General features: G+C 39.4%; 2 pseudogenes and 1 further gene; 1 reads left to right on the top strand and 2 right to left on the bottom strand.

Moving 5' to 3' along the window:
* The window catches only part of Igk (immunoglobulin kappa chain complex), a 3,171,119-nt gene that overhangs the window by 2,611,940 nt on the left and 532,379 nt on the right, over positions 1-26,800 (bottom strand).
* Positions 8,935-9,401, bottom strand: Igkv11-118 (immunoglobulin kappa chain variable 11-118; annotated as a pseudogene). The gene is given in 2 exon segments: positions 8,935-9,231; positions 9,353-9,401. Coding segments are annotated over 2 exon segments (346 nt in total).
* Gm5309 (predicted gene 5309) lies at positions 11,382-11,726 on the top strand (annotated as a pseudogene).

Raw genomic sequence — 26,800 nt, 5'->3', positions numbered from 1 at the left:
GGTCACTTATATATACTATCATATCATCTGCAGAAAAGATATTTTGACTTCCTCTTTTCCAATTTGTATCCCCTTGATCTCCTTTTGTTGTCGAATTGCTCTGGCTAATACTTCAAGTACTATGTTGAAAAGGTAGGGAGAACGTGGGCAGCCTTGTCTAGTCCCTGATTTTAGTGGGATTGCTTCCAGCTTCTCTCCATTTACTTTGATGTTGGCTACTGGTTTGCTGTAGATTGCTTTTATCATGTTTAGGTATGGGCCTTGAATTCCTGATCTTTCCAAAACTTTTATCATGAATGGGTGTTGGATCTTGTCAAATGCTTTTTCTGCATCTAACGAGATGATCATGTGATTTTTGTCTTTGAGTTTGTTTATATAATGGAGTACATTGATGGATTTTCGAATATTAAACCATCCCTGCATCCCTGGAATAAAACCTACTTGGTCAGGATGGATGATTGCTTTAATATGTTCTTGGATTCGGTTAGCAAGAATTTTATTGAGGATTTTTGCATCGATATTCATAAGAGAAAGTGGTCTGAAGTTCTCTATCTTAGTTGGGTCTTTCTGTGGTTTAGGTATCAGAGTAATAGTGGCTTCATAAAATGAGTTGGGTAGAGTACCTTCTACTTCTATTTTGTGAAATAGTTTGTGCAGAACTGGAATTAGATCTTCTTTGAAGGTCTGATAGAACTCTGCACTAAACCCGTCTGGTCCTGGGCTTTTTTTGGCTGGGAGACTATTAATAACTGCTTCTATTTCTTTAGGTGATATGGGACTGTTTAGATGGTCAACTTGCTCCTGATTCAACTTTGGTGCCTGGTATCTGTCCAGAAATTTGTCCATTTCATCCATGTTTTCCAGTTATGTTGAGTATAGCCTTTTGTAGAAGGATCTGATGGTGTTTTGGATTTCTTCAGGATCTGTTGTTATGTCTCCCATTTCATTTCTGATTTTGTTAATTAGGATTTTGTCCCTGTGCCCTTTAGTGAGTCTAGCTAAGGGTTTATCTATCTTGTTGATTTTCTCAAAGAACCAACTCCTCGTTTCGTTAATTCTTTGAATAGTTCTTCTTGTTTCCACTTGGTTGATTTCACCCCTGAGTTTGATTATTTCCTGCCGTCTACTCCTCTTGGGTGAATTTGCTTCCTTTTTTTCTAGAGCTTTTAGATGTGTTGTCAAGCTGCTAGTATATGCTCTCTCCCGTTTCTTCTTGGAGTCACTCAGAGCTATGAGTTTCCCTCTTAGAAATGCTTTCATTGTGTCCCATAGGTTTGGGTACGTTGTGGCTTCATTTTCATTAAACTCTAAAAAGTCTTTAATTTCTTTCTTTATTCCTTCCTTGACCAAGGTATCATTGAGAAGAGTGTTGTTCAGTTTCCACGTGAATTTTGGCTTTCCATTATTTGTGTTGTTATTGAAGATCAGTCTTAGGTCATGGTGGTCTGATAAGATACATGGGACAATTTCAATATTTTTGTATCTGTTGAGGCCTGTTTTGTGACCAATTATATGGTCAATTTTGGAGAAGGTCCCATGAGGTGCTGAGAAGAAGGTATATCCTTTTGTTTTAAGATAAAATGTTCTGTAGATATCTGTCAGGTCCATTTGTTTCATAACTTCTGTTAGTTTCACTGTGTCCCTGTTTAGTTTCTGTTTCCACGATCTGTCCATTAATAAAGTGGTGTGTTGAAGTCTCCCACTATCATTGTGTGAGGTGCAATGTGTGCTTTGAACTTTACTAAAGTGTCTTGAATGAATGTGGCTGCCCTTGCATTTGGAGCATAGATATTCAGAATTGAGAGTTCCTCTTGGAGGATTTTACCATTGAAGAGTATAAAGTGTCCCTCCTTGTCTTTTTTGATAACTTTGGGTTGGAAGTCAATTTTATCCGATATTAGAATGGCTACTCCAGCCTGTTTCTTCAGACCATTTGCTTGGAAAATTTTTTTCCAGCCTTTCACTCTGAGGTAGTGTCTGTCTTTTTCCCTGAGATGGGTTTCCTGTAAGCAGCAGAATGTTGGGTCCTGTTTGTGTAGCCAGTCTGTTAGTCTATGTCTTTTTATTGGGGAATTGAGTCCATTGAAATTAAGAGATATTAAGGAAAAGTAATTGTTGCTTCCTGTTATTTTTGTTGTTAAAGTTGGCATTCTGCTCTTGTGGCTGTATTCTTTTAGTTTTGTTGAGGGATTATCTTCTTGTTTTTTTTAGGGCTTGGTTCCCGTCTTTGTATTTTTTTTTCTGTTATTATCCTTTGAAGGGCTGGATTCGTGGAGAGATAATGGGTGAATTTAGTTTTGTCGTGGAATACTTTGGTTTCTCCATCTATGGTAATTGAGAGTTTGGCTGGGTATAGTAGCCTGTGCTGGAATTTGTGTTCTCTTAGTGTCTGTATAACATCTGTCCAGACTCTTCTGGCTTTCATAGTCTCTGGTGAAAAATCTGGTGTAATTCTGATAGGCTTGCCTTTATATGTTACTTGACCTTTTTCCCTTACTGCTTTTAGTATTCTATCTTTATTTAGTGCATTTGATGTTCTGATTATTATGTGTCGGGAGGAATTTCTTTTCTGGTCCAGTCTATTTGGAGTTCTGTAGGCTTCTTGTATGTTCATGGGCATCTCTTTCTTTAGATTTGGGAAGTTTTCTTCAATAATTTTGTTGAAGATGTTTGCTGGTCCTTTGAGTTGAAAATCTTCATTCTCATCCACTTCTATTATCCGTAGGTTTGGTCTTCTCATTGTGTCCTGGATTTCCTGGATATTTTGAGTTAGGATCTTTTTGCATTTTCCATTTTCTTTGATTGTTGTGCCGATGTTCTCTATGGAATCTTCTGCACCTGAGATTCTCTCTTCCATCTCTTGTATTCTGTTGCTGATGCTGGCATCTATGGTTCCAGATTTCTTTCCTAGGGTTTCTATCTCCAGCGTTGCCTCACTTTGGGTTTTCTTTATTGTGTCTACTTCCCTTTTTAGGTCTAGTATGGTTTTGTTCATTTCTATCACCTGTTTGGATGTGTTTTCCTGTTTTTCTATAAGGCCTTCTACCTGTTTGGTTGTGTTTCCTGTTTTTCTTTAAGGACTTTAGCAGTGTTCTCCTGTATTTCTTTAAGTGAGTTATGAAATTCCTTCTTTATGTCCTCTACCATCATCATGAGAAATGCTTTTAAGTCCAGGTCTACCTTTTCAGGTGTGTTAGGATGTCCTGGACTGGGTGAAGTGGGAGTGCTGGGTTCTGATGATGGTGAGTGGTCTTGGTTCCTGTTAGTAGGATTCTTACGTTTACCTTTCGCCATCTGGCAATCTTTGGAGTTAGTTGTTGTAGTTGTCTTTGTTTAGAGAGTGTTCCTCTGTTGATTTTGTTACCCTCTATCAGCAGATGTGGGAGACTAGCTCTCTCCTCTGAGTTTCAGTGGTCAGAGCAGTCTCTGCAGGCAAGCTCTCCTCTTTCAGGGAAGGTGCACAGTTATCCGGTGTGTTGGACCTCCTCCTGGTTGAAGATGATGGCCCAAAACAGGATCTTTCCCAGAAGCTGTGTTGCTTTGGCCAGGAAGGTGGCCGGTTGTCTGGAGCCGAAGATGGCGCTGCCTCAGAAGCTCTCTGGCTCTCACCTGTCCCAGAAACAGCTGGCCTCTGTATTCCACACCTTCACCCGTGCAGCCTGCGTCCTGGAGCCAAGGAGGCTCCAGCTGCCAGGGCCTGAGGCACAAACCTCTAGGGCTGGCGGATCCCTGTGCACTCACCAGGAAGGTGGCCTGTTGTCTGGAGCCGAAGATGGCACCGCCTCTTTAGGTATGTTTTATGTCTTGGGTTGCCTTCATATTCTGCTTACACTTTCCATCAAGTTCAATGATCTCGGCATCTCTTTCTTCCTAGAAAATCTGTTATATTCTTTATTTCATTATCAGAAATATACCCATTGCATTCAGAAACTATCTACAGGGATTTCAAAGATGTCATATACTATCTAGTCTTACAGATATAACAATGAGATCTTGAAGGAGACCTTCTTGACCCCAAAATGATTGCATTCTCTATTTCTCCAATATAAGCATCAAGTGGCAATAACTCTGTAGTTGTACAAAGCTTCTGACCCTGTGACAGACAGGAGCAAGAGTGAACTAGAGATTGAGGACACAATAAACCCTCAGGTCTAGGCACTCAGGGTCATACAATCTAACTTGGTCATCTTCCTTCAGAAGCCACAGAGTCCAAAAGCAATATCACCTGAGGAAGAGGATTTCATGCACAAGCCTGGGACACACTTCAGACCTGAATGAAAACTCTTGAATTAAATAGTTCTATTACGTTTTTGCTATCAGGAGAGGTTGAAATCTAAATAGTAATACTCTAGAGGAGACCAATCTTTTCTATTTCTTTTCAAGCCTTTAGTTTGCTTTGTAAGAAAATATAAGGAAATTTTCATTTTAGTTAGTTTATTTTTTTACACTCCATATTTTATTCTTGCCACGCTCATCCTTCCTTTGTCTCTTCCACATCCCATACTTCCTCCCCACACCCCTGTCTTCACATCGATCTACACACCCCCAATTCTACCTGACTTCTAAACTCCCTGGTGCCTCCAATCTCTTTAGGGTTAGGTGCATCATCTCTGAATGAACAAATACCCAACAGTCTTCTACTGTTGGGGGCCTCATAACAGCTGGTGTGTTCTGCCTGTTTGGTGGCCCAATGATTGAGAGATCTCAGAGATCCAGATTAATTGAGACTGCTGGTCCTCCTACAGGATCACCCTTATCTTCAGCTTCTTTCAGCCTTCCCTATTTCAACAACAGGGGACAGGTGCTTCTTTCTATCCACTGGTTTGGTGTAAATATGTGCCTCTGACTCAGCTGCTTGTTGGATCTGTCAGACGGCTGTCATGATAGGTCCATTTTTGTGAGTGCCCCATTGCCTCAGAAATGTTTTAGATCATATCTTCCTATGAAAGTGTGTGTTGATGGTACTGTAGTAAGCACTGCATCCTTCTAAAAGCATTAAAAAGCTTTTTAGGAAACTCTAAACCATGCATATTTAGTAAATATATGTATACCTTGAGATGTGTGTGTGTGTTGCTACTCTGTTGCTTAATTAACACTTCCTCTGGATGTTTTAGACTTTGTAAAGAACATTTTAAGGAGCAAATAGGAGTTACTAGTTCAAGAATAATGGATCTCACTGATCCCTCCCATAACTACCCAAATCTATACTCTAGAACTTTTTAAGTGAAATTGACATGCGAAAAGAATTTGTCAGGTATAATTAAGTTATGAGTTTGAGATGGTATGGACATGTTGAAATATATGGTTGAGATCAAGATGTTTTTTTTTCTAGTAGGGAGAGAGGGAGTTGAGTTATACAGACTGGTTGTTGCAGTGGAAAAGAAAATTGTGGGAGATAGTGCAAAATTTTCAAGATAATGTGGTAGTTTTCTGGAAGAATAAATGTTAGCATTAGACTCTAATTCCTGGACTATAGAGGATGTCCACAGATCTCCTTATCCATGAGTTTAATTCAGGGGACTGCTGACTTCTGGAACTATAAGGAAAACATTTTTTCATCAGTTTTGAAGAAATTGGCATTTAACCACAGAAAGGTAATGGAAAACATTATTTGACTTCACTGTGCATTTCTAAAATTCTTATCAGTTGATGCCATTGTAAAAATAGCTTTATTTAAGATGTGAAAGTTAAAAAATTACTCTTGTCTATAAAATAGTTTTTAAGCTATGAATAACTGTGGGAAGAAAAACCTGAAAAATTAAATTTTGAAGAGGATATCTTTGTCTTGTCTCAAAGAATCACAGATGCCTATGCATCATGACTCCAATGTATTGTTTCCAGGCTTGGATTGAAATAGAGTACAGTGCTGGAGGGTACATGAAGTAGAGAAGCTTTGTTCAAAAAATAAAAGAAACAGAGACCTTAGTGCCAAGTGCTAAGGACAAAAACAAACAAAACAGAAAAACAAAACAGAACAAAACAAAACAAAACAAAACAAAACCTTTATTCCAAAGGCACTCTGCAGTTACTTCTGTTCCTAACTAGGTGCAGTCTCTCATTTTCTTCCACTTCCTAATGTTTCCTAATGGTATACAAATGAACTAAGAATTTGAGTTTTCAACATGGGTACTTGGGAAAACACTATAGTTTCAACTATAACACTACTTCTCTAGTCCGTAACTGTTCATCTTCATTGTCAGAGACCATCCCGTGAGAAAGTGAGCCCTTCACAATCTCCCTAACAGGCCAAATGACCTTGTACTAAGAGCTGGTTATCACCCCCCTTTCCTCCCTATTGCTTTCTTGGCACCTGAGGCTGTAAAAGCTGAATTATAGTCCCCTCTTCCCTATCTCTTCCTGAGTTCCCATGCCACCCAAGGACATGAGTTACGCCTGAGCCCAGTCTGACCCCCCAAGGCTGTCAAGGAGGATCGATGTTCCAGAGATAAGATCCAGAGTGCCCGCTGCCTGGCGCCTGACTTCGGCCCCCATGTCAGCAGATGCCCACTTTTTGTTCTTTGTATAATTCTCCCTCGACCCCTCCCATATTCCCCACGATGTATGCTTTAAAAAGAAGGCACCTCAGCCTAATAAAGGAGACCTCCATAGGTACCCTTCCTGGTCTCCTATTCCTCTTTCTTTTCCTCCCATCTCCTTCCAGGTTTGCGGTCCCCCTAGCACCCATGGATAACTGAATCCCGCGGAACAGGATACTTCATCTTAACACGAAAAATACATCGAGTCAATTCATGACTCTGTTAGACTTTACAACCCCTGACTTTTTGAAAGTGAAGTCAAACTCCCCCTGGGAAACATAGAAATTATTTTATCAATAAAATGATGTGGAATTTGCACAAGAAGAAGCTGATTGTTGAATTAAATGTTTATAATGGTGGAATTCATAACACTTATTGAGGAGGATATTTTGTGTGAATCTAGTCTGTACTACATATAGAGATGGTGTCTCAAAAAGGAAAGAAAGAACAAAGGCAGAACATGAGCTTCCAACTAACAATGGAACATGGTAACGATTCTCATTTCTAAAAGAACATAAAAAAAGAAAAAAAAAAAAAAAAAAAAACCCAAGTACCGAGTGAATGAAAAGAAGACCATAACCTAACAATGTAATGATTAAATCATGTGTCACCATATCTAAAGTGCAGAACACTAGGGGTTTAACATAAAATCACACAAACTTGTACAGTAATAAACCTATGACTTTTGTCCTCTATTGCTATGTGGCAAAAACGTCTTACTGTTACGAAATGTCTATGAAGCTCAGGCAAACATCACATCCACTGATAAAACTTAGCACACTTGATGCCTCATATCACACAAGAGACAAAAATGTCTACTTTTTTTCATTTGTGTATAATAAATAACTCAGCTACAGAAAATGTAGTAAATTACATAATGAAAGTCATAAAATAAAGCAAAATTTACAAAGAAAGACATTTCAACATTAATATTTAGAAGTGTCAACAAATCTACATACACCAAGTATAACAGAATAGCCCTTGTATTTTAAAGGGTGTACAAATGAATAGAGAATATAAATATTTTCATAGTGTGAATCATTCTTTTTCATTTTGGCCTTTCAAGACAGAGTTTTTCTGTGTAGACCTGACTGTACTGGAACTCACTCTGTAGACCAGGCTGGCCTGGAATTGACAGAGATCTGCTTCACACCAGTGAGTGTTTTTCCTCCATAATTTTAAGTATGTTGCATGATGGCTGGTGCACTCAGAAGCCAGTAGAAGGTAGTGATCTCCTGGACCTGAAGTTCTAGATAGCTGTGGGTCACCAGGTAGTTGCTGACAATCAATCCAAGGTACTCTCCATGAAAAACAATGGCTTTTAATCACTGGTCATTCTTTCCAGCTATATGAACCATTTTTAAATCTATATTTTCTCCAACTGGTACATATACTCAATGTAATGAAATTCATGTTTCTGAAGGAACTTCTAAAGTGGAAAATATCATTCTAGAATTTATGTAGAATGTCAAAGGACAGCATAACTAAGAAAATCCAAAGCCTGTAAATGTGGTATACATTCTGACTTGAATTTTTTCATTTGTAATAAGTCTCTATGTCCTCTACATGGACAGGTTGATGTATATATGAATGATATCATTAAAAGATAAGAAATAGATCTTACATACAACATCTAAAAACATGAGAAAAGAATAGATCACACATATGTTGACGTTTTGTTTCTCAACTATGCTCTAAAATATCAACTCTTTATTTTTACTTCTTAAAGCATAATAAAGACAACCTTTTAATCTATATGACTTCATATACACAAATCTATATTACATTTCACATGGTGGGATTAAAAATCATACACATGTGGTTCAATATTGTTTGATTCTTAAATATGGTTCAGTGGACACAGGAGCCAAAAACATTCTTTGTGAAATGCTACAGAGAGATGAAAGCTGTTATTTCACTTCCACTGCTGGAATTTCATGACACAGTAGAGGATCATGGTAGATTGCCTTCTCGTTCTCTGACATCTGCACTGTAGCTTTTTCTGAGAAAACCAGCAATCTTTCGACTGTTTGATTCTCTTAGAAATGATTTTTTCTTTATTTAAGGAATGTGTTCTAGGATCATCCACTGTAGCTTTTCTTATTCTGTCTGACTCCCAACTAGTGCTACAACTCAGAATTCTCACAGGGAATTGTAGTGTACTCACCTAATGCAGAAAGAGACTGGTACTCTATACTGCTAGAAATGAAATGGAAGGAAGAGTACAGTAAGGACTGGGTAGCCTCTTCTATCAAAACCAATGACTCTCCATGAGCTTTCAACCAATACTGGGCATCTGAGAAAGTATTTCACAAGTCCATGAGAATGAGAAGCTGGTTTATCCTGGTCTCTCACTTCTGCTTCCTCACAGGCTTATGTTATGACTTGTATCACTCTGGGAGGAGACTTATAATACTGTAGAAGTAATAAGTTACCATATCTTCATCTCCTAGGCTGCTGATGGTAAGAGTGAAATCTGTCCCATATCCACTGCCACTGAACCTTGATGTGACTTCATTATCCAAGTTGCTTGCACCATAGATTAGGAGATTAGGAGCTTTCCCTGGTACTTGCTAAAACCAGTTTAAATCAATGCTAATGCCCTGACTTGCCTGGCAAGTCATGGTGACTATGTCTCCCATAGATGCAGACAGGGAGGATGGAGACTGGGTCATTTGGACATCACATCTGCCACCTAGAAGTGAAGACATACTAAGTACCCTCATAGTTAAGCATTATAAGAGAGGACATGCCCCAATGCCCGTCAAAATTAATCACTGTGTAACAGTGAAATTCACATTTTAGTCCTTTTTTACCTAGAAAACAGAGCAACAGCAGCCCAAGGAAATGAGCAGGGGTCCTCATGTTTGTTCTCAGTCCTGATTGCATTGACAGCTGCACAGAGTGTAACTGTCATATAAGTCCCCACCATTGTGCAGTGCGTGCATGCAAATCACTGCAAACTATTTAGTGCTGGGCACAGCTGCAAGGCTTGCTCATCTCAGCACTTAGTAGAAGCCCTGTGTCCACAAATGTCCACAAATGTGAGACCACATATAGGTCTCCAGGGAATGAATTCCTTTTTAAAGCTTTTAAAGTGGCATTTGGAGGTTATTTAAAAATTTATAATATACCTAAAGTCTGATTTTAATTACATATTTCAAAGATATATGAGGACATATAAAGGAATATTTTGCTATCAGGTAATATACAACAGAGAAGTAACTATAAATCTTTAACTCAGTGAAATAATTCATATTGGTTTAAAAATTGTGTATTTAAAAATGTTTGTGAGTTTAAAATATTCATTTCTTTTAAACAATAGAATATATTTCCTAATCATGACTACTTTTAATTAATTAAAAAGAAAGACTTAACAGCCTTAACTATGCTTATTTACGTATCAAAGTAGGATATATAGTAGGTGAATATATAAGACCTCAGTCACAACAACATGTATCACTTAGAGTTCTGAATTCATATTATTCCTGAGACTAATTACTGTTTAGCTTTGGCAAACTTTAGATACCGTAAAAAGCATTCTTACTTACCCACTACTCTTTCTGACCTGATGTTCTTGTGACTAGCAGGGAAGGGGTTTCATTAACAAACAGTAGGCTACCTTAATCACACGATGAAGTAAGAATGTTTTTAGAGTGTGTCTAAAGACTACAGCAATGACTTCCCCACCTAAATTTAATATTCTTGTTATTGTTTCAACTGATGAATTGAAAAATGGTTCAGTTCATGAATTTCTTTGTTCTATTATTAGAAAATGTTCATCAAACTATTAGCAAGTAAAAAATTGGATTAGGTATAAAATAAATGTGTGTTCCCAGGTCAAAGTTATTCATACTTGGCTACAGAGGAAAAGATCAGTTATAGAATTTTCATGTGTGAGTTTTGTTTTTGTAATGACAACTGGGACTCTTCATAGCGGTTAAGCATAATCTCATATATTCCTTGAGATTTGAGGGCTATTTTTGTTTTATTTTGTTGTGTTTCATTTTGTTTTATTTTGGTTGTTCTATAGTTGCAACATTACCACAGTGGTGAAGCTCATATGCTAACAGAAATGAAAGTAAGAAAGCTAAGGAGGGTTGCAGACCCCTTTAGCTCTTTGGGTACTTTTTCTAGTTCCTTCATTAGGGGCCCTGTGTCCTAACTATGAACTAACCAGTACCCCCCCCCCCCAGAGCTGTGTCTCTAGCTGCATATGTAGGAGAGGATGGCCTAGTCGGCTATCAATGGGAGGAGAGGCCCTTGGTATTGCAAAGATCATATGCCCCAGTACAGGGGAATGCCAGGGCCAGGAAACAGGAGTGGGTGAGTTGAGGAGCATGGGATGGGGAGGATATAGGGGGCTTTGGGAATAGCATTTGAAATGTAAATGAAGAAAATATGTAATAAAAATTATAAAAAACTAAAAAAGAAAGCTAAGGAGAACTTTTTTTTTTTTTTTAGCGCAGCCTCCAGCCGCCGCTGTAGCCGCGCCGCTGGTGTCTTGAGCCACTGCCTGCACAGTTCCAGCTGCCCATCTCAGTGTCCGAGCCTCCTGGAACGATATTTGGAATTCTTACAAGATGGCAGACATTGACAACAAAGAACAGTCTGAACTTGATCAAGATTTGGAAGATGTTGAAAAAGAAAAAGAAGGAGGAGGAGAAGAAGAAGAAAGAAGAAGAAAGAAGAAGAAGAAAGAAGAAGAAGAAGAAGAAGAAGAAGAAGAAGAAGAAGAAGAAGAAGAAGAAGAAGAAGAAGAAGAAGAAGAAGAAGGAGGAGGAGGAGGAGGAGGAGGAGGAGAAGGAGGAGGAGAAAGAAGGAGAAGGAGAATCTGGTGAAGAAACAAAAATCAAAGCATGTCAGCTAACTGCTCAGATGATGCAAAATCCTCAGATTCTTGCAGCAGTTTAGGAAGGACTTGATGGTCTAGTAGACACACCAACAGGATACATTGAAAGCTTGCCTAAGGTAGTCAAAAGATGAGTGAATGCTCTCAAGAATTTTCAAGTTAAATGGGCACAGATAGAAGCCAAATTCTAGGAGGAAGTTCATGATCTCAAGAGAAAGTATGATGTTCTCTATCAGTCTTTACTTGATAAGCGATTTGAGATCATTAATACAATCTATGAACCTACAGAAGAAGAATATGAGTGGAAACCAGATAAGGAGAATGAAGTTTCGGAGGAGATGAAAGAAAAGGGCAAGATTGAAGATGAGATGAAGGATGAAGAAAAAGAAGACCCTAAAGGAATTCTTGAATTTTGGTTGACAGTTTTTAAGAATGTTGATTTGGTCAGTAATATGGTTCAGGAACATGATGAACCTATTCTGAAGCACTTGAAAGATATTAAAGTGAAGTCTGTGGATGCTGGCCAGCCTATGAGTTTTATCTTAGAATTTCACTTTGAACCCAATGAATATTTCACAAATGAAGCATTAACAAAGACTTACAGGATGAGGTCAGAACCAGATGATTCTGATCTCTTCAAGAAGACAGGCAGAACTGGAGACTAAAGGGTTATGAGGAACAGCCTCATGTGAGTAGCTGGTGATGACATCTAGGACCATGATGAAGTATTGGCCTGTGCTGCCACCAGGGGGCCATGACTGGGTCCACAGCCCTGTAGCAGCAGGTGTCTGTTACTACCAAATCCAGGCAAACATCCATGGTCTAAGCTGCTACCCTGAGATATGCTGATGTCCAAGGGCTGGGCAGAACTTGTTCCATCACTCATCTAGTCATGGTGGGATACATGAGAGCAGGAGAGTTGATGCTGACCCTAGCCAAGTACTCAGAAGAGCCTGGGCCCACACATTGCAGGAGATTTGGGTGTGCTGGCACAGAGTATACAAACAACCTATGAGAACTTGCACTAGCACATGTCACTACCATGCATGGGACCTCCTCTTCACTGCTCTCCACCTATGGCAGGCAGGAGACTGACCCTGGAGTCATAAGAGCAGGAGAATTGGCTATAGCCCTTACCAGCTGCATCACTCAGAACAGAGGGCCCTGCATCCTGCCTGGGCAGCACAATAGAGCTGACCCTAGTTGCAGGGGCAGACAAGCTGAACCTAAGGACCTTATTGTAGGAAAGCTGACCCTGCCACTTCTCTGCCATTTGGTGACATGGGCAAGGAAAGATGCTGACCCCTGCCACCCATTATCTTGCAACATACAGCAGACAGGACGTTTGACCACAAGGTCAACAGAGTGGAAGCGATAGCTCTACCCTTCAAATGCTTTGGCACTCAAGAGTGCAGGCCCTTCATCTTACCTGGGCAGCACAGTAGAGATATCCCTGAATATGAGGGTTGCAAGTGAGCTAACCCCAATGTCATGAGCACAGTAGAGCTGAGCCTACCTCAGGTCTGTTAGTCAGTAGCTCAGAAAATATTTCATATTCCTACCCTGCTTCATCCTTCACCATCTATGACAGACAAGACAACTTGCCCTGGGGACATTAGAGTGGGAAAACTGTCTTTGTCCATCAACAGCTGCATCACCGAGGAGAGTAGACCCTGTACCTCAACTAGGTACAAGGTTTAGCTGGCCCTGTTTGCGGTGGTTGCTGGCAAGCCTACTTCAGTGACTTGAGGGTGGAAAGGCTGGAGGCCTGACTAGCTCAGATACCTCTCAGGCCTCATTCCAGGGATTTGAACTGGCCTACTACAACATGACTAATTCACTGACTTGCTCCATTACTGACATGATTTAGTACCTGAAGGGGTCAGTCCTAGAAATCTGAAAGTGCAGGGTCTTCATGACACAGGGAAACAAAAAGATCCAATAGGAGCCCCAGTAATGTTGCTATATGTAGCCTGGTACCAGGCCAATGAGTCATTCCAATAAAAATTTGGATGCAAAGAAGTATGGACAAAAGTGTCTGCTGTCTGATCCAGTTCGACAAGACAAGATTTTTTTCTCTGTTGGAGGCTTAGTTTAAACTGGTTGAAGTATCAGTATGAATGGAGGGTGAGATGAATGTAATTGGATTATATGATGTGAAATCCACAAGAAAACATAAAAGTGTTAAAAATAAATAAATAAAACTTAGCTTAACAATAAAAAGAGACTGGGTATACTGGAGATGAACAGACAGCTAGGTAGAAGAATGAGATATTATGAACAAACAGGAAATAGATCTTACCTATACATGATTTCTAAAAACACAAGGGAATAGAGTATAGATCTCTGTTGTTGTGTTGGTATTTTGTTTTGTTTATAAAACTTTGCTCTGTGCTATCAATTTTGCATTGATAGCACTTCTGGAAACATCTTTAACAACCATTTATTCTCTATGTTTTCATCTGCCCCAGATCTACTGCCATTGAATCTTGATGGGATCCCATCTTCCAAGTTGGTTGCATGGTATATCAGGCTTTTTGGAGCTTTCCCTGGTTTCTGCTATAACTAGATTAAATTATAATTAATGCCCTAACATGCCCTGCAAGTGATGGTGACTCTGTCTCCCAGAGATGCAGACAGGGAGGGTAAAGACTGGGTAGTCTGTATGTCACATTTGACACCTAGAGGTGAAAAGGTAAGAAGTATCCACATAGTTTTGCATGATAAGGAAGGGCATGTCTGAAATTTAAGTTGATACTAATCACAGTGTAACAGTAAAAGTCTCATTTTAGTTAGTTTTTACCTGGAAACCAGAGCAATAGGAGCCCAAGGAACTGAACAGGGGTACTCATGCCCATACTGCAATGACAATGCACAGGATGTAACTGGTATATGAAGAAGTCCCCAAGGCAGTGCAGTGAGGGCATGCAAATCACTGGGAACCAGTTAGTGTTGGGCACAGCTACTTCTATCACCACTTAACACAATCCTAGGGACTTCAGATGCCCAAGGTCAGGCTACATATATGCCTCCAGAGTATGCATTTCTATTCAATGACTTAAAATTGTAGATATCATTACTACATGATAACACACTACTATGTTTGTGAGCTCTATTTTGAATGATATATTTCAAAGATATACTTGGGTAAAATAGAATATCCTGCTGTCAGAGCACTATTAGGTCTTTAACTCATTCAAACAGTTCTGATTGATTAAAAAACAATATGTGTTCTCCTTGTAAATTGCTTGTTAGTTTGGAGTAGACATTTTGTAAAATTAAAATGATAATATATTGGTAACATTATTAATGAAGTAAAAATAATATTTTACAGCTTTAACACTGCTAACTTCAGTTTAAAAAAAGAGAAAAAGCACAGTAGGTACACATTTAACACCCTGATCCCCAAAACCTGAGTCACTTGAAGTTCTGACTGTCCGAAGATGGAGGTTCTTTCAATAAGGACAGACTAAAAGGATACACTGTTATTCAGTTTGAGATCTTCCATATTTTGCTCTTTTCTGCCACTTGTTACTGTTTCTTACAATCTCAGCCTAAAGATTTGGCTAGTAATAAAACTTAAATATTATAACACAAAACACTGCTACTCAATATGTGACTTTGCTGTGTATTACAAATGATACTTGCCCATTATCATTACTGAGCAGTAACAGGAGAAATTATCCTGATTCAGGCAGCAGTCTCACTATCTTCATGTGGGTCAAAGTCTCCAGTCAAAATATGACCCAGAAATGATTGTGCATCTTTATAACACAGATATTGGAATACAAAAGATCACACATGCCTGTCTTTATCCTGACTATCCAGCCTTAAATATCATCAAGAGAATCATGATCTATTCAGTCTTCGGGACTTTTGTCCTGTAGTGAGGGAATGCTTGGGGTCTTTTAAAGCATAAATATGAAAGGCAAAGGTGTTGTAGCATGAGCCTGAACTTGCTGATTTTCCAGGGGTCTGGACATGAGTGATGGCTGTGTACTAACATCTAGTATGAAGTAGCTTCTTCAATATACAGAGCACTCTCCCCATCAGAAGCACCACAGGCAGCTTTTTGGTAGATTAATAGTAATTTTGCTTTCTCTGCCTTTTCCCTGAACTCTCTTTCTTTTTTTTTCTTTTCCATTTTGTATTAGGTATTTAGCTCATTTACATTTCCAATGCTATACCAAAAGTCCCCCATAGCCACCCACCCCCACTCCCCTACCCACCCACTCCCCCTTTTTGGCCCTGGCGTTCCCCTGTACTGGGGCATATAAAGTTTGCATGTCCAATGGGCCTCTCTTTGACTTAAGTTTTTGGATACCCTGATGAGAAGTATTCTATCCCCATTTTTACCCACTTCACAGGAGCACGGCATAGGAGGGAAGATTCTTCCTCATTATCTCAGTAATGATCCAGTAGCATAGGCTGAAACTTGGCCTTTTAAACCTCCTTTTCTAAATGTTCCCCATTTATACTCATGCAAGAATGTCTGGGCTGGATTTAAATGTGCAGGTTATGATCCCACAGATTACTGTAGACAGAATTGCTACACACATAATGAGGATGTAGTTTACTGTTCATCCTCAGAGACTGGCTTTTTTCAGTGTCAGCAGACTAAATGCCATTGTCAGTGATCTATCACCAGCCATTTTGATTTAATAGGAAATTGAAAGTGTACAACTCACAGACCATAGGAAATTAAAGAAGAAGGAAGACTACACCAAAGTGTGGATGCTATAATTATACTCAGAAGAAGGAAGAAAATAATCTCAGGAAGTAGAGGGAAAGATGGATCTAAGAGAGAGAGAAGGTGGGAAGAAAAGAGGGGTCAGTTCAGATACAGGAGGAGATCTGGGAGAAGTTCAGAAGGTCAGGAATTTGAAAGGAGGTGTGTAGCAGTGAGGGAAGGGGAATTGTGTGTAGCCACTAAAAAGTCCCAGATGCCAGGGACTCAAGAGGTTTCCAAGACCCAATAGGGAGATTAGCTGAAATACCCAACAAAGTGGAGAGAGGACCTGTAGAGACTATCTCCAGTTTCCAAGGTTTGAATATGCTTGTCCTAGGGAGTGGTACTATGTGGAAGTGTGGCCTTGTTGGATAGGTGTGTCACTGTGGGTGTGGGATTTAAGACTTTCACCTTAGCTGCCTGGAAATCAATCTTCCACTATCAGCCTTTAGATGAAGATGATGAATTCTCAGATAATTCTGCACTACGGCTGCCTGGATGCTGCTCTGTTCCTACCCTGATGATAATGGACTGAACCTCTGAACCTGCAAACCAGGCCTAATTAATTGTTGTTTTTCATTAGACTTGCCTTGGCCACAGGTGTCTGTTCACAGCAGTTAAACCCTGACTAATACACTAGTGGATAGGCACAGTCCCCTGTTGAGGGATGGGAGCACCTACCTCAAAAATATTAATCCAGAATTCCTTCTGTCAAAAGGAAACACAGGGATAAAGAGTGGAGCAGAATCTGAAGGAAAGGCCATCCAGGGACTTCTCCACCTAGGGATCCATCCCATCTACACTCACCAAAACTAGACACTATTATTGCTCATGTCAAGAAATGTTTGCTGACAGAAGCCTGGTATAGCTATCCCCTGAGAAGCTCTGCAAGGGCCTGACCAATACAGAAGTGGATGCGTGCAGCCTAACATCAGACTAAGCTCAGGGACCCCAATGGAGAAGTTAGAGCAAGGACTGAAGGAGCTGAAGAGGTTTGCGAACCCATAGAAAGGACAAGAATATCAACCAACCAGGCCCCCATATTCCCAGGGACAAAACAACCAACCAAAAAGTACACATATGGATGCCCATGGTTCCATATGAATATGTAGTAAAGGACTGGTTTAACTGCCATCAATGGGAGGGGACCCCCTTGGTCTGGTGGTGGCTTGATGACCCAGCATAGGAGAATGCTGGGGTGCTGAGCGGGGGTGTTGGCGGGCAAGTAGGGAAGCACCTTCATAGAGGCATAGGGAGGGCTGAGGAGAGAGGGAGTTTGTGGATAGGAATTGGGAAGGGGGATAACATTTGAAATGTAAATAAATAAAATAGCCAATTAAAAAAAGAATAAAAAGAAAATGAAAGTGTACGAATTTTCTAATATTTAACTACATAATAAGCTTCCTCCTCTAGTTTACTTAAAAAAAATCTCTGTTCTACTCTGAAATCATGTGATTTCTGTGTGGGAACTTTGTACTAAATTACTATGATAAAAGCTAATTAACAGCATTTTATTACATTAATTAATGTAATTAAATAGCATGATTAATTCTCAGTACATGCAAATTCTGAAAGAGTGGTTTACTTAAAAATGTAAACAGTTTGAACCTTCCCATCTGTTGTGAACTGAATACTTTTAACAAATTCAGTCATCTGACAGTAAGTTAAAATCCAGACTAATCTCCTAGTAATTTATTGTGATTTCCCTTTCAGCAGGAATATCAGTTTACATTTCTCAATAAAACTTTGTTATATCCCATCTAAAACATATGTCTCTTTTATGTTCTGGAAATATTCTGAAAAATATATACTTGAACTGAATGATGCTGACAGAAAAAAAAAAAAGGTCATAGAAGCCCTGAAATTGGCAAAATAGATTTCATTGTTAGCAGAACTAGCTTCACTGATTTAGAAAAACAGAGGTGCACATTGCTCTGGCCACTCCTTGAAACCGTGTGTCTGCCAATGTTCTGACTGTTCCTTGAACCCAGGTGTGTGCCCACTGCTGCACCTCACTGCCAGGTGTTTGTGATATTGGTTGCTGGGATAGAGTCGGAAAATCTCCCCAGCAGGGAGACTCCTCTACCCCTGCGTGGGATAAGAGTCATCCCCAGAGCTCTGGCTTTATCCAAATAAAGCCTCATGTGGTTTGCATCAAGTTTGGTTTCTCATGAGTTCTTGGGAGTCCGCTATTATCCCGAGGCTTGAGTGAGGGTCTCCTCTCGGGGTCTTTCAGAACAACATAAATTTCAGAGGGAAGCATGTCAGATAAAGGATTATATGTGTTGCCCTCTTGGAACCCCTGCAGACTGCAAACCTATGAATTACTAGGATACCAGACTTATTTGGAAAACAAATATGTTGTACACATCTGGGGGTGGGTTGTGGTGGGACTGAGAGAAATGCTTTCTCTTTCATCTTTAAGTTTCACACTTTAAGCTGGGAGTGGTGGCACACGCCTTCAATCCCAGCACCCCGGAGGCAGGGGCAGGTGGATTTCTGAGTTCGAGGTCAGCCTGGTCTACAAAGTGAGTTCCAGGACAGCCAGGGCTATACAGAGAAACCCTGTCTAGAAAACCCACACACACACACACACACACACACACACACACACACACACACACAAGTTTCACACTTTACTTATTTATTAATTTAATGTATATGAGTGTTCTATCTGCATGTATACCTACATGCCAGAGAGGGAATCAGATCACACTATAGATGGTTATGAGTCACCATGAGGTTGCTGGAGATTGAACTCAGGACCTCTAGAAGAGAAAACAATACTCTTATCTGCTAAGCCATTTCTCCAGCCCCTAAAGTATCAGATTTGGATAACATTGGAGAGATATGAATCAAATAAGAAGCAAATGACATAAACTCACAAAGAGTATTTATCTTTTACAGAGGACCTGAAGTTCTGTCTTCTTCATCTATGTTATATTTGGTAGAACTTATGTGTGCACATAGATTCTGGCAGGTTCCAGGCAGAAGGAACCTACTGGTGAATGCCTTTGGCTCAATTTTCAAAATAGCATGAGCATCCTTCACTGAGTGGACAAATGCCAAGCCCCCTGAGCCTTTCCGAATTTTTTTTATGAATGTCTATTGTATAAACCTTTCAAGGTTCTTAAGCTTATATTGCATATTCTGATGCTGAACTTTTCTTAAGTACATGGCCATTTTTGAATGACTGTTTCCTCTTAAATTTCACTCAAATATGTTATAGAAATATAATTAACCTCAGTTGCTCATGTATACTCTCCTGGATAATTTAAAATTTGTGATTGGTTTTCATTGTAGTCTGACACTATTTCCCATAACCATCACGTCACCCTATTTATCTGGAATCTGACCTAAGGCATCTCTTCTAATTCTGCATCTTCATTTGTACCAGTTAATATAATGTTCAAATCCAAACAATCAATCTTATGATTCTTTCCCAGAGATAAATATCAGTTTCAGTAGTGTTTCATAGCGTAATTCCAAGGATTTCCATATATTAAACCATCCCTGCATCCCTGGAATAAAACCTACTTGGTCAGGATGGATGATTGCTTTAATGTGTTCTTGGATTCAGTTAGCGGGAATTTTATTGAGGATGTTTGCATCCATATTCATAAGGGAAATTGGTCTGAAGTTCTCTATCTTTGTTGGATCTTTCTGTGGTTTAGGTATTAGAGTAATTGTGGCTTCATAGAATGAGTTGGGTAGAGTTCCTTCTACTTCTATTTTGTGGAATAGTTTGTGCAGAACTGGAATTAGGTCTTCTTTGAAGGTCTGATAGAACTCTGCACTAAACCCTTCTGGTCCTGGACTTTTTTTGGCTGGGAGACTATTAATGACTGCTTCTATTTCTTTAGGGGATATGGGACTGTTTAGATAGTTAACTTGATCCTGATTTAACTTTGGTACCTGGTATCTATCTAGAAACTTGTCCATTTCGTCCAGGTTTTCCAGTTTTGTTGAAGGATCTGATGGTGTTTTGGATTTCTTCAGGATCTATTGTTATGTCTCCCTTTTCATTTCTGATTTTGTTAATTAGGATGTTGTCCCTGTGCTCTCTCATAAATCTAGCTAAGGGTTTATCTATCTTGTTGATTTTCTCAAAGAACCAACTCCTCGTTTGGTTATTTCTTTGAATAGTTCTTGTTTCCACTTGGTTGATTTCAACCCTGAGTTTGATTATTTCCTGCCGTCTACTCCTCTTGGGTGAATTTTCTTCCTTTTTTTCTTGAGCTTTTAGATGTGTTGTCAAGCTGCTAGTGTGTGCTCTCTCCAGTTTCTTTTTGGAGGCACTCAGAGCTATGAGTTTCCCTCTTAGAAATGCTTTCATTGTGTCCCATAGGTTTGGGTATGTTGTGGCTTCATTTTCATTAAACTCTAAAAAGTCTTTAATTTCTTTCTTTATTCCTTCCTTGACCAAGGTATCATTGAGGAGAGTATTGTTCAGTTTCCACATGAATGTTGGCTTTCCGTTATTTATGTTGATATTGAAGATCATCCTTAGTCCATGGTGGTCTGATAGGATGCATGGGACAATTTCAATATTTTTGTATCTGTTGAGGCCTGTTTTGTGACCAATTATATGGTCAATTTTGGAGAAGATCCCATGAGGTGCCGAGAAGAAGGTATATCCTTTTGTTTTAGGATAAAATGTTCTGTAGATATCTGTCAGATCCATTTGTTTCATAACTTCTGTTAGTTTCACTGTGTCCCTATTTAGTTTCTGTTTCCACGATATATCCATTGATGAAAGTGGTGTATTGAAGTCTCCCACTATTATTGTGTGAGGTGCAATGTGTGCTTTGAGCTTTACTAAAGTGTCTGTAATGAATGTGGCTGCCCTTGCATTTGGAGCATAGATATTCAGAATTGAAACTTCCTCTTGGAGGATTTTACATTTGATGAGTATGAAGTGTCCCTCCTTGTCTTTTTTGATAACTTTGGGTTGGAAGTTGATTTTATTCAATATAAGAATGGCTACTCCAGCTTGTTTCTTCATACCATTTTCTTGGAAAAATTTTTTCCAGCCTTTCACTCTGAAGTAGTGTCTGTCTTTTTCCCTGAGATGGGTTTCCTGTAAGCAGCAGAATGTTGGGTTCTGTTTGTGTAGCCAGTCTGTTAGTCTATGTCTTTTTATTGGGGAATTGAGTTCATTGATATTAAGAGATATTAAGGAAAAGTAATTGTTGCTTCCTTTTATTTTTGTTGTTAGATTTGGCATTCTGTTCTTGTGGCAGTCTTCTTTACGGTTTGTTGAGGGATTACTTTCTTGCTTTTTCTAGGGCATGATTTCTGTCCTTGTATTGTTTTTGTTTTTTTCTGTTATTTTTCTTTGAAGGGCTGGATTCGTGGAAAGATAATGTGTGAATTTGGTTTTGTCGTGGAATACTTTGGTTTCTCCATCTATGGTAATTGAAAGTTTGGCCGGGTATAGTAGCCTGGGCTGGCATTTGTGTTCTCTTAGTGTCTGTATAACATCTGTTCAGGCTCTTCTGGCTTTCATAGTCTCTGGTGAAAAGTCTGGTGTAATTCTGATAGGCCTGCCTTTATATGTTACTTGACCTTTCTCCCTTACTGCTTTTAATATTCTCTCTTTAGTGCATTTGTTGTTCTGATTATTATGTGTCAGGAGAATTTCCTTTCTGGTCCAGTCTATTTGGTGTTCTGTAGGCTTCTTGTATGATCATGGGCATCTCTTTCTTTAGATTTGGGAAGTTTTCTTCTATTATTTTGTTGAAGATATTTGTTGGCCCTTTAAGTTGAAATTCGTCATTCCCATCAACTCCTATTATCTGTAGGTTTGGTCTTCTCATTGTGTCCTGTATTTCCTGGATATTTTGAGTTAGGATCCTTTTGCATTTTGTATTTTCTTTGATTGTTGTGTCAATGTTCTCTATGGAATCTTCTGCACCTGAGATTCTCTCTTCCATCTCTTGTGTTCTGTTGCTGATGCTCAAATCTATGGTTCCAGGTTCTTTCCTAGGGTTTCTATCTCCACCGTTGCCTCACTTTGGGTTTTCTTTATTGTGTCTACTTCCCTTTTTAGGTCTAGTATGGTTTTGGTCATTTCCATCACCTGTTTGGATGTGTTTTCCTGCTTTTCTTTAAGGATTTCTACCTGTTTGGTTGTGTTTTCCTGCTTTTCTTTAAGGACTTGTAACTCTTTAGCAGTACTCTCCTGTATTTCTTTAAGTGAGTTATTAAAGTCCTTCTTGATGTCCTCTACCATCATCATGAGATATGCTTTTAAATCTGGGTCTAGATTTTCGGTTGTGTTGGGGTGCCCAAGACTAGGTAGGGTGGGAGTGCTGCGTTCTGATGATGGTGAGTGGTCTTGATTTCTGTTAGTAGGATTCTTACATTTGCTTTTCGCCATCTGGTAATCTCTGAAGCTAGCTGTTATAGTTCTCTCTGGTTAGAGCTTGTTCCTCAGGTGACTCTGTTAGCCTCTATCAGCAGAACCTGGGAGGCTAGCTCTCTCCTTAGTTTCAGTGGTCAGAGTATTCTCTGCAGGCAAGCTCTCTTCTTGCAGGGAAGGTGCCCAGATATCTGGTGTTCGAACCTGCCTCCTGGCAGAAGTTGTTTTCCATTCACCAGAAGTCTTAGGATCCCGTGGGGAATCCTATGTGGGTCCTTGCGGGTGTCCGGAGACTCTGCTGGCAAGGCACTCCAGTGCTCCAGTGGATAGGAATGGACTTCTGCCCCAGCTCAGTTCGGGTTATCTGCTTCCCTAGTTAATGCAGTCTCAGATCCCACACGATTGGATTGGGGTAGACACTGTATTCCACTCACCAGAGGTCTTAGGATCCTTTGGGGAATCCTATGTGGGTCCTTGCGGGTGTCTGGAGACTCCGCTGTCAAGGCACCCCCCTCTGTGCATTTCTAAAATTATTATCAGTTGGTGTCATTGTGAAAAGAGCTTTATTTTAAGATGAGAGAGTCCCAGAGTTATGCTTCGCTATAAAATATTGTTTAAGCTGTGAATAACAGTGGGGAGAAAATCTGATAACTTAAGTTTTGAAGAAGATATGTTTCTCTTCTGTCAAGGAATTGCAGATGCCTATGCATCATGACTCCAATGTATTTTTTTCTGAGCCTGGAATGAAACAGTCCTTTTCCCTCACCTAATACCTGACAGGTTCTCCTCTCCACTAGCCTTCCCCTGCTGCCATCTATCTACTTTCCCATCCAGGTCCCACTTTCCCTCTGCAGTTGTGATTGTTTTCTTCTCTCTCCTAAGTGGAACTGAGGCATCTTCACTTGGACCCTTCCTTCAGTTTGTTGATCTTTTTGAGATCTGTAGACTGTATCTTGGGTATCTTTTACTTTATTTTATTTATTTATTTATTTATTTATTTATTTATTTATTTTGCTAAAATCCACTTTTTAGTTTTTCACCCTAAAACAAAAGACTACATCTTCTACTCAGTGCCTTATGGTACCTTCTCCAAAATCGACCAAAAAACAGATACAACAGATAAAAGAAGATTGAAATAATACTATGCATCCTATCAGATCACCATGGTCTAAGGCTGATTTTCAATAATAGCAAAAACTACAAAAATCCCACATACATGTGGAAACTGAACAACTATTTAATCAATGATACTTGGCCAGGGAAGAAATAAAAAAAGAAACTAAAGATTTCCTAGAATGTAATGATAATGTTGACACATCATACACACACAATGAAAGCTGTACTAAGATGAAAGTTTATAGCACAAAGTGCCCTGGTAAAGAAACTGGAGAGATCTTACACTAACAACTTAACAGCACACCTGAGAGTTCTATTACAAAAAGAAGCAAACTCACTCAAGAGGAGTAGAAGACAGGAAATAGACAAACTCAGGGCTGAAATCAACCAAATAGAAACAAAACAAACAATAAAAAGAATCAGCAAAACCAAAAGTTTGTTCTTTGAGAGAATGAACAAGATAGATAAACCCCTAACCAAACTAACTAAAGGGCCAAGAGGCAGTATTCAAATTGACAAAATCAGAAATGAAAAGGGAGGCATAACAATAGAAACAGAGGAATTTCAAAAAAAAAAAAAATGATTCGACCCTACTATAAAAACCTATACTCAAAAAAACTGGAAAATATAGATGAAATGGATGGTTTTCAAAACAGGTACCAAGCAGGTAAACTATCTAAACAAATCCATATCTCACAAGGAAATAGAAGAAATCATTATAAACCTCCCATCTAAAAAAATCCCAGGGCCAGATGAATTTATTGCAGAATTCTAGCAGCCCTTCAGAGGAGATCTGATACCAACATTCCTAAAATTATTCCATAAAATAGAAACAGAAGGAACACTACCTATCTCATTTTATGAAGCCACAATTACTCTGATACCTAAACCACACAAGGACCCAATTAAAAAAGAACTTTGATCTCACTTATGAATATTGATGCAAAAATACTCAATAAAATCCTTGCAAACCGAATCCAAGAACACATCCAAACCATTATTCAACATAATCAAGTAGGCTTCATCCCAGGGAAGCAAGGTCGGATTAATATATGAAAAGTCCTTAATGTAATCAACTATATAAACAAATTCAAAGGAAAAAAATCATATGATCATTTCCTTACCAGCAGTAAAAGCATTTGACAAGATACAACAACCCTGCATGTTAAACTTTTGGAGAGATCAGGAATTCAAGGCCCATACCTAAACCTAATAAAAGCAATGTTCTTTCTTCTTTTCATTATTGATTCCTTGAGAACTTCTTAGGTGTCTTCTGATCATAGTTATTCATCTACAACCTAATAATCACTTCCCTACTCACCATATCCTGTTTCTTGACATATTTTGTTACATTTAAGATGTATTATGCTTATAGTGTCTCCTAATATGTGGAATCAATGAGACAGTGATTTAAATGAAAGAAAGTAGTCATAGTAGAGAAATATGAGCTGTGCTATGCCCTCAGTTCTGAAATAGCTTCATTTCCAATTTGAGAAGAAACAAGAAACTCGAGTTTTATAGACTGACCTAAAGAGGGATTCAGTATATGGTATATGGCAAACAAAACAAGATCAGAGACTGACAGAATGGCCAACTAATAATCAGGAAAACTTGAGACACATCCCATGGGCTGAAAGAAAGATGAAATTTCAAGACCTGTAAGTCATATAAAGTACTCAGAAATTGCTGGTTGTTTGTGAGCCTAGAGGCTGCCTGGGGCTGAGAACAAAGAAAAACAAATCTTGGCATGCCCCATCGTTAAAGCATTCCTGGGAATAGCTTGACCATAAAGATAAAGAGGAATGTGAGGACATAACAGGGGTATCAGAACTGAGTCAACAACTCACAGAACTCTGACACCCTGACCTTCACCTAGTCTTTTGCTGATGTTTGAATAAGACAATAGTGTGTCACTATGCTGAATTCCCCACCCCTAAGCCCTTTACCCCATAAAAACACATAGCTTTTGAGCCTCAGGGTCGAATCCACTGTCTCCTGTGTGAGATGCATTTCTGCCCAGAGCTCCGCCATTAAACTGCCTCATGTGTTTGCAGCAAGAAGGATTCTCCTGTTTTTTTGGGTGTGCTTTCTCTCCAGAGACTAGAGTAGGGTTCCCAGAAAGGGGGGTCTTACAGGGAAAACACCAATCCCTGACTCTATTAGTATTACTCTGCTATGCTTGCAGAGTATATCATAAATGAAAAGAAAACAGAATGAACATAGTATGGGATTACATTGAATGAATACAAACTTATATTTTCTGTTTCCTAGAAAGAGGAGGAAAATGTCAGTAAGAAGATATTTTTACACGTGTTTATTATGTGTTTGTATGTATGAATATTTAGGCAAGTTCATTCCAATGCATACACATGAAAGACAGACACAACTGATGAGAGTCAGTCCTCCCTGCAATGTTGGTCTAGGGAAAACATCAGGTTGTTTGGCTTGGTAGCTGGAATGTCTGTGGTGAGATTATCTAGATTAATAATAGATGTGCTAAGGACCAACATGAGGTTAACAGTGGCACCACCTGACCACAAGGGCCTAAGTAGCTTAAGAAATTAAGCAGCTGGGATCCATCCCATAAACAACCACCAAACCCAGGCATTATTGCATATACCAACAAGATTTTGCTGACAGGACCCTGATATAGCTGTCTACTGTGAGGCTATGCCAGTGCCTGGCAAATAGAGAAGTGGATGCTCATAGTCATCTATTGGATGGATCACAGGGTCCGCGATGAAGGAGCTAGTGAGAGTACCCAAGGAGCTGAAGGGGTCTGCAACCCTATAGGAGAAACAACAAAATGAACTAACCAGTATCCCCCAAGTTCATGTCTGTAACAGCATATGTAGCAGAGGATGACATAGCCAACCATCAATGGGAGGAGAGGCCCTTGGTGTTGTGAAGATTATATGGCCCAGTATAGGGGAATGCCACGGCCAGAAAGTGGGAGTGTGTGGGTTGGAGAGTAGGAGGAGGGAGGGTTTAGGAGATTTTGGGGAGGAAACTAGGAAAGGGGATAACATTTGAAATGTAAATGAAGTAAACATCTAATAAAAAAGAAAAAAATTAAGCAGAGCAAACCATGGAGAGTAAGGCAATAAGCAGCATTCTTTATGGCCTCTGCTTCAGTTCCTGCCTCCTAGAACTTGCCCTGTTGTATGTCCTGCCCTTAGTTTCCTTCATGGGAAGTAGAACTA

This window comes from Mus musculus, chromosome 6, assembly GCF_000001635.26.
Source record: "Mus musculus strain C57BL/6J chromosome 6, GRCm38.p6 C57BL/6J".
Taxonomy (NCBI): Eukaryota; Metazoa; Chordata; class Mammalia; order Rodentia; family Muridae; genus Mus; species Mus musculus.
Note: the sequence above shows the minus strand (reverse complement) of the source record. Positions and strands in the feature narration are given on the sequence as shown.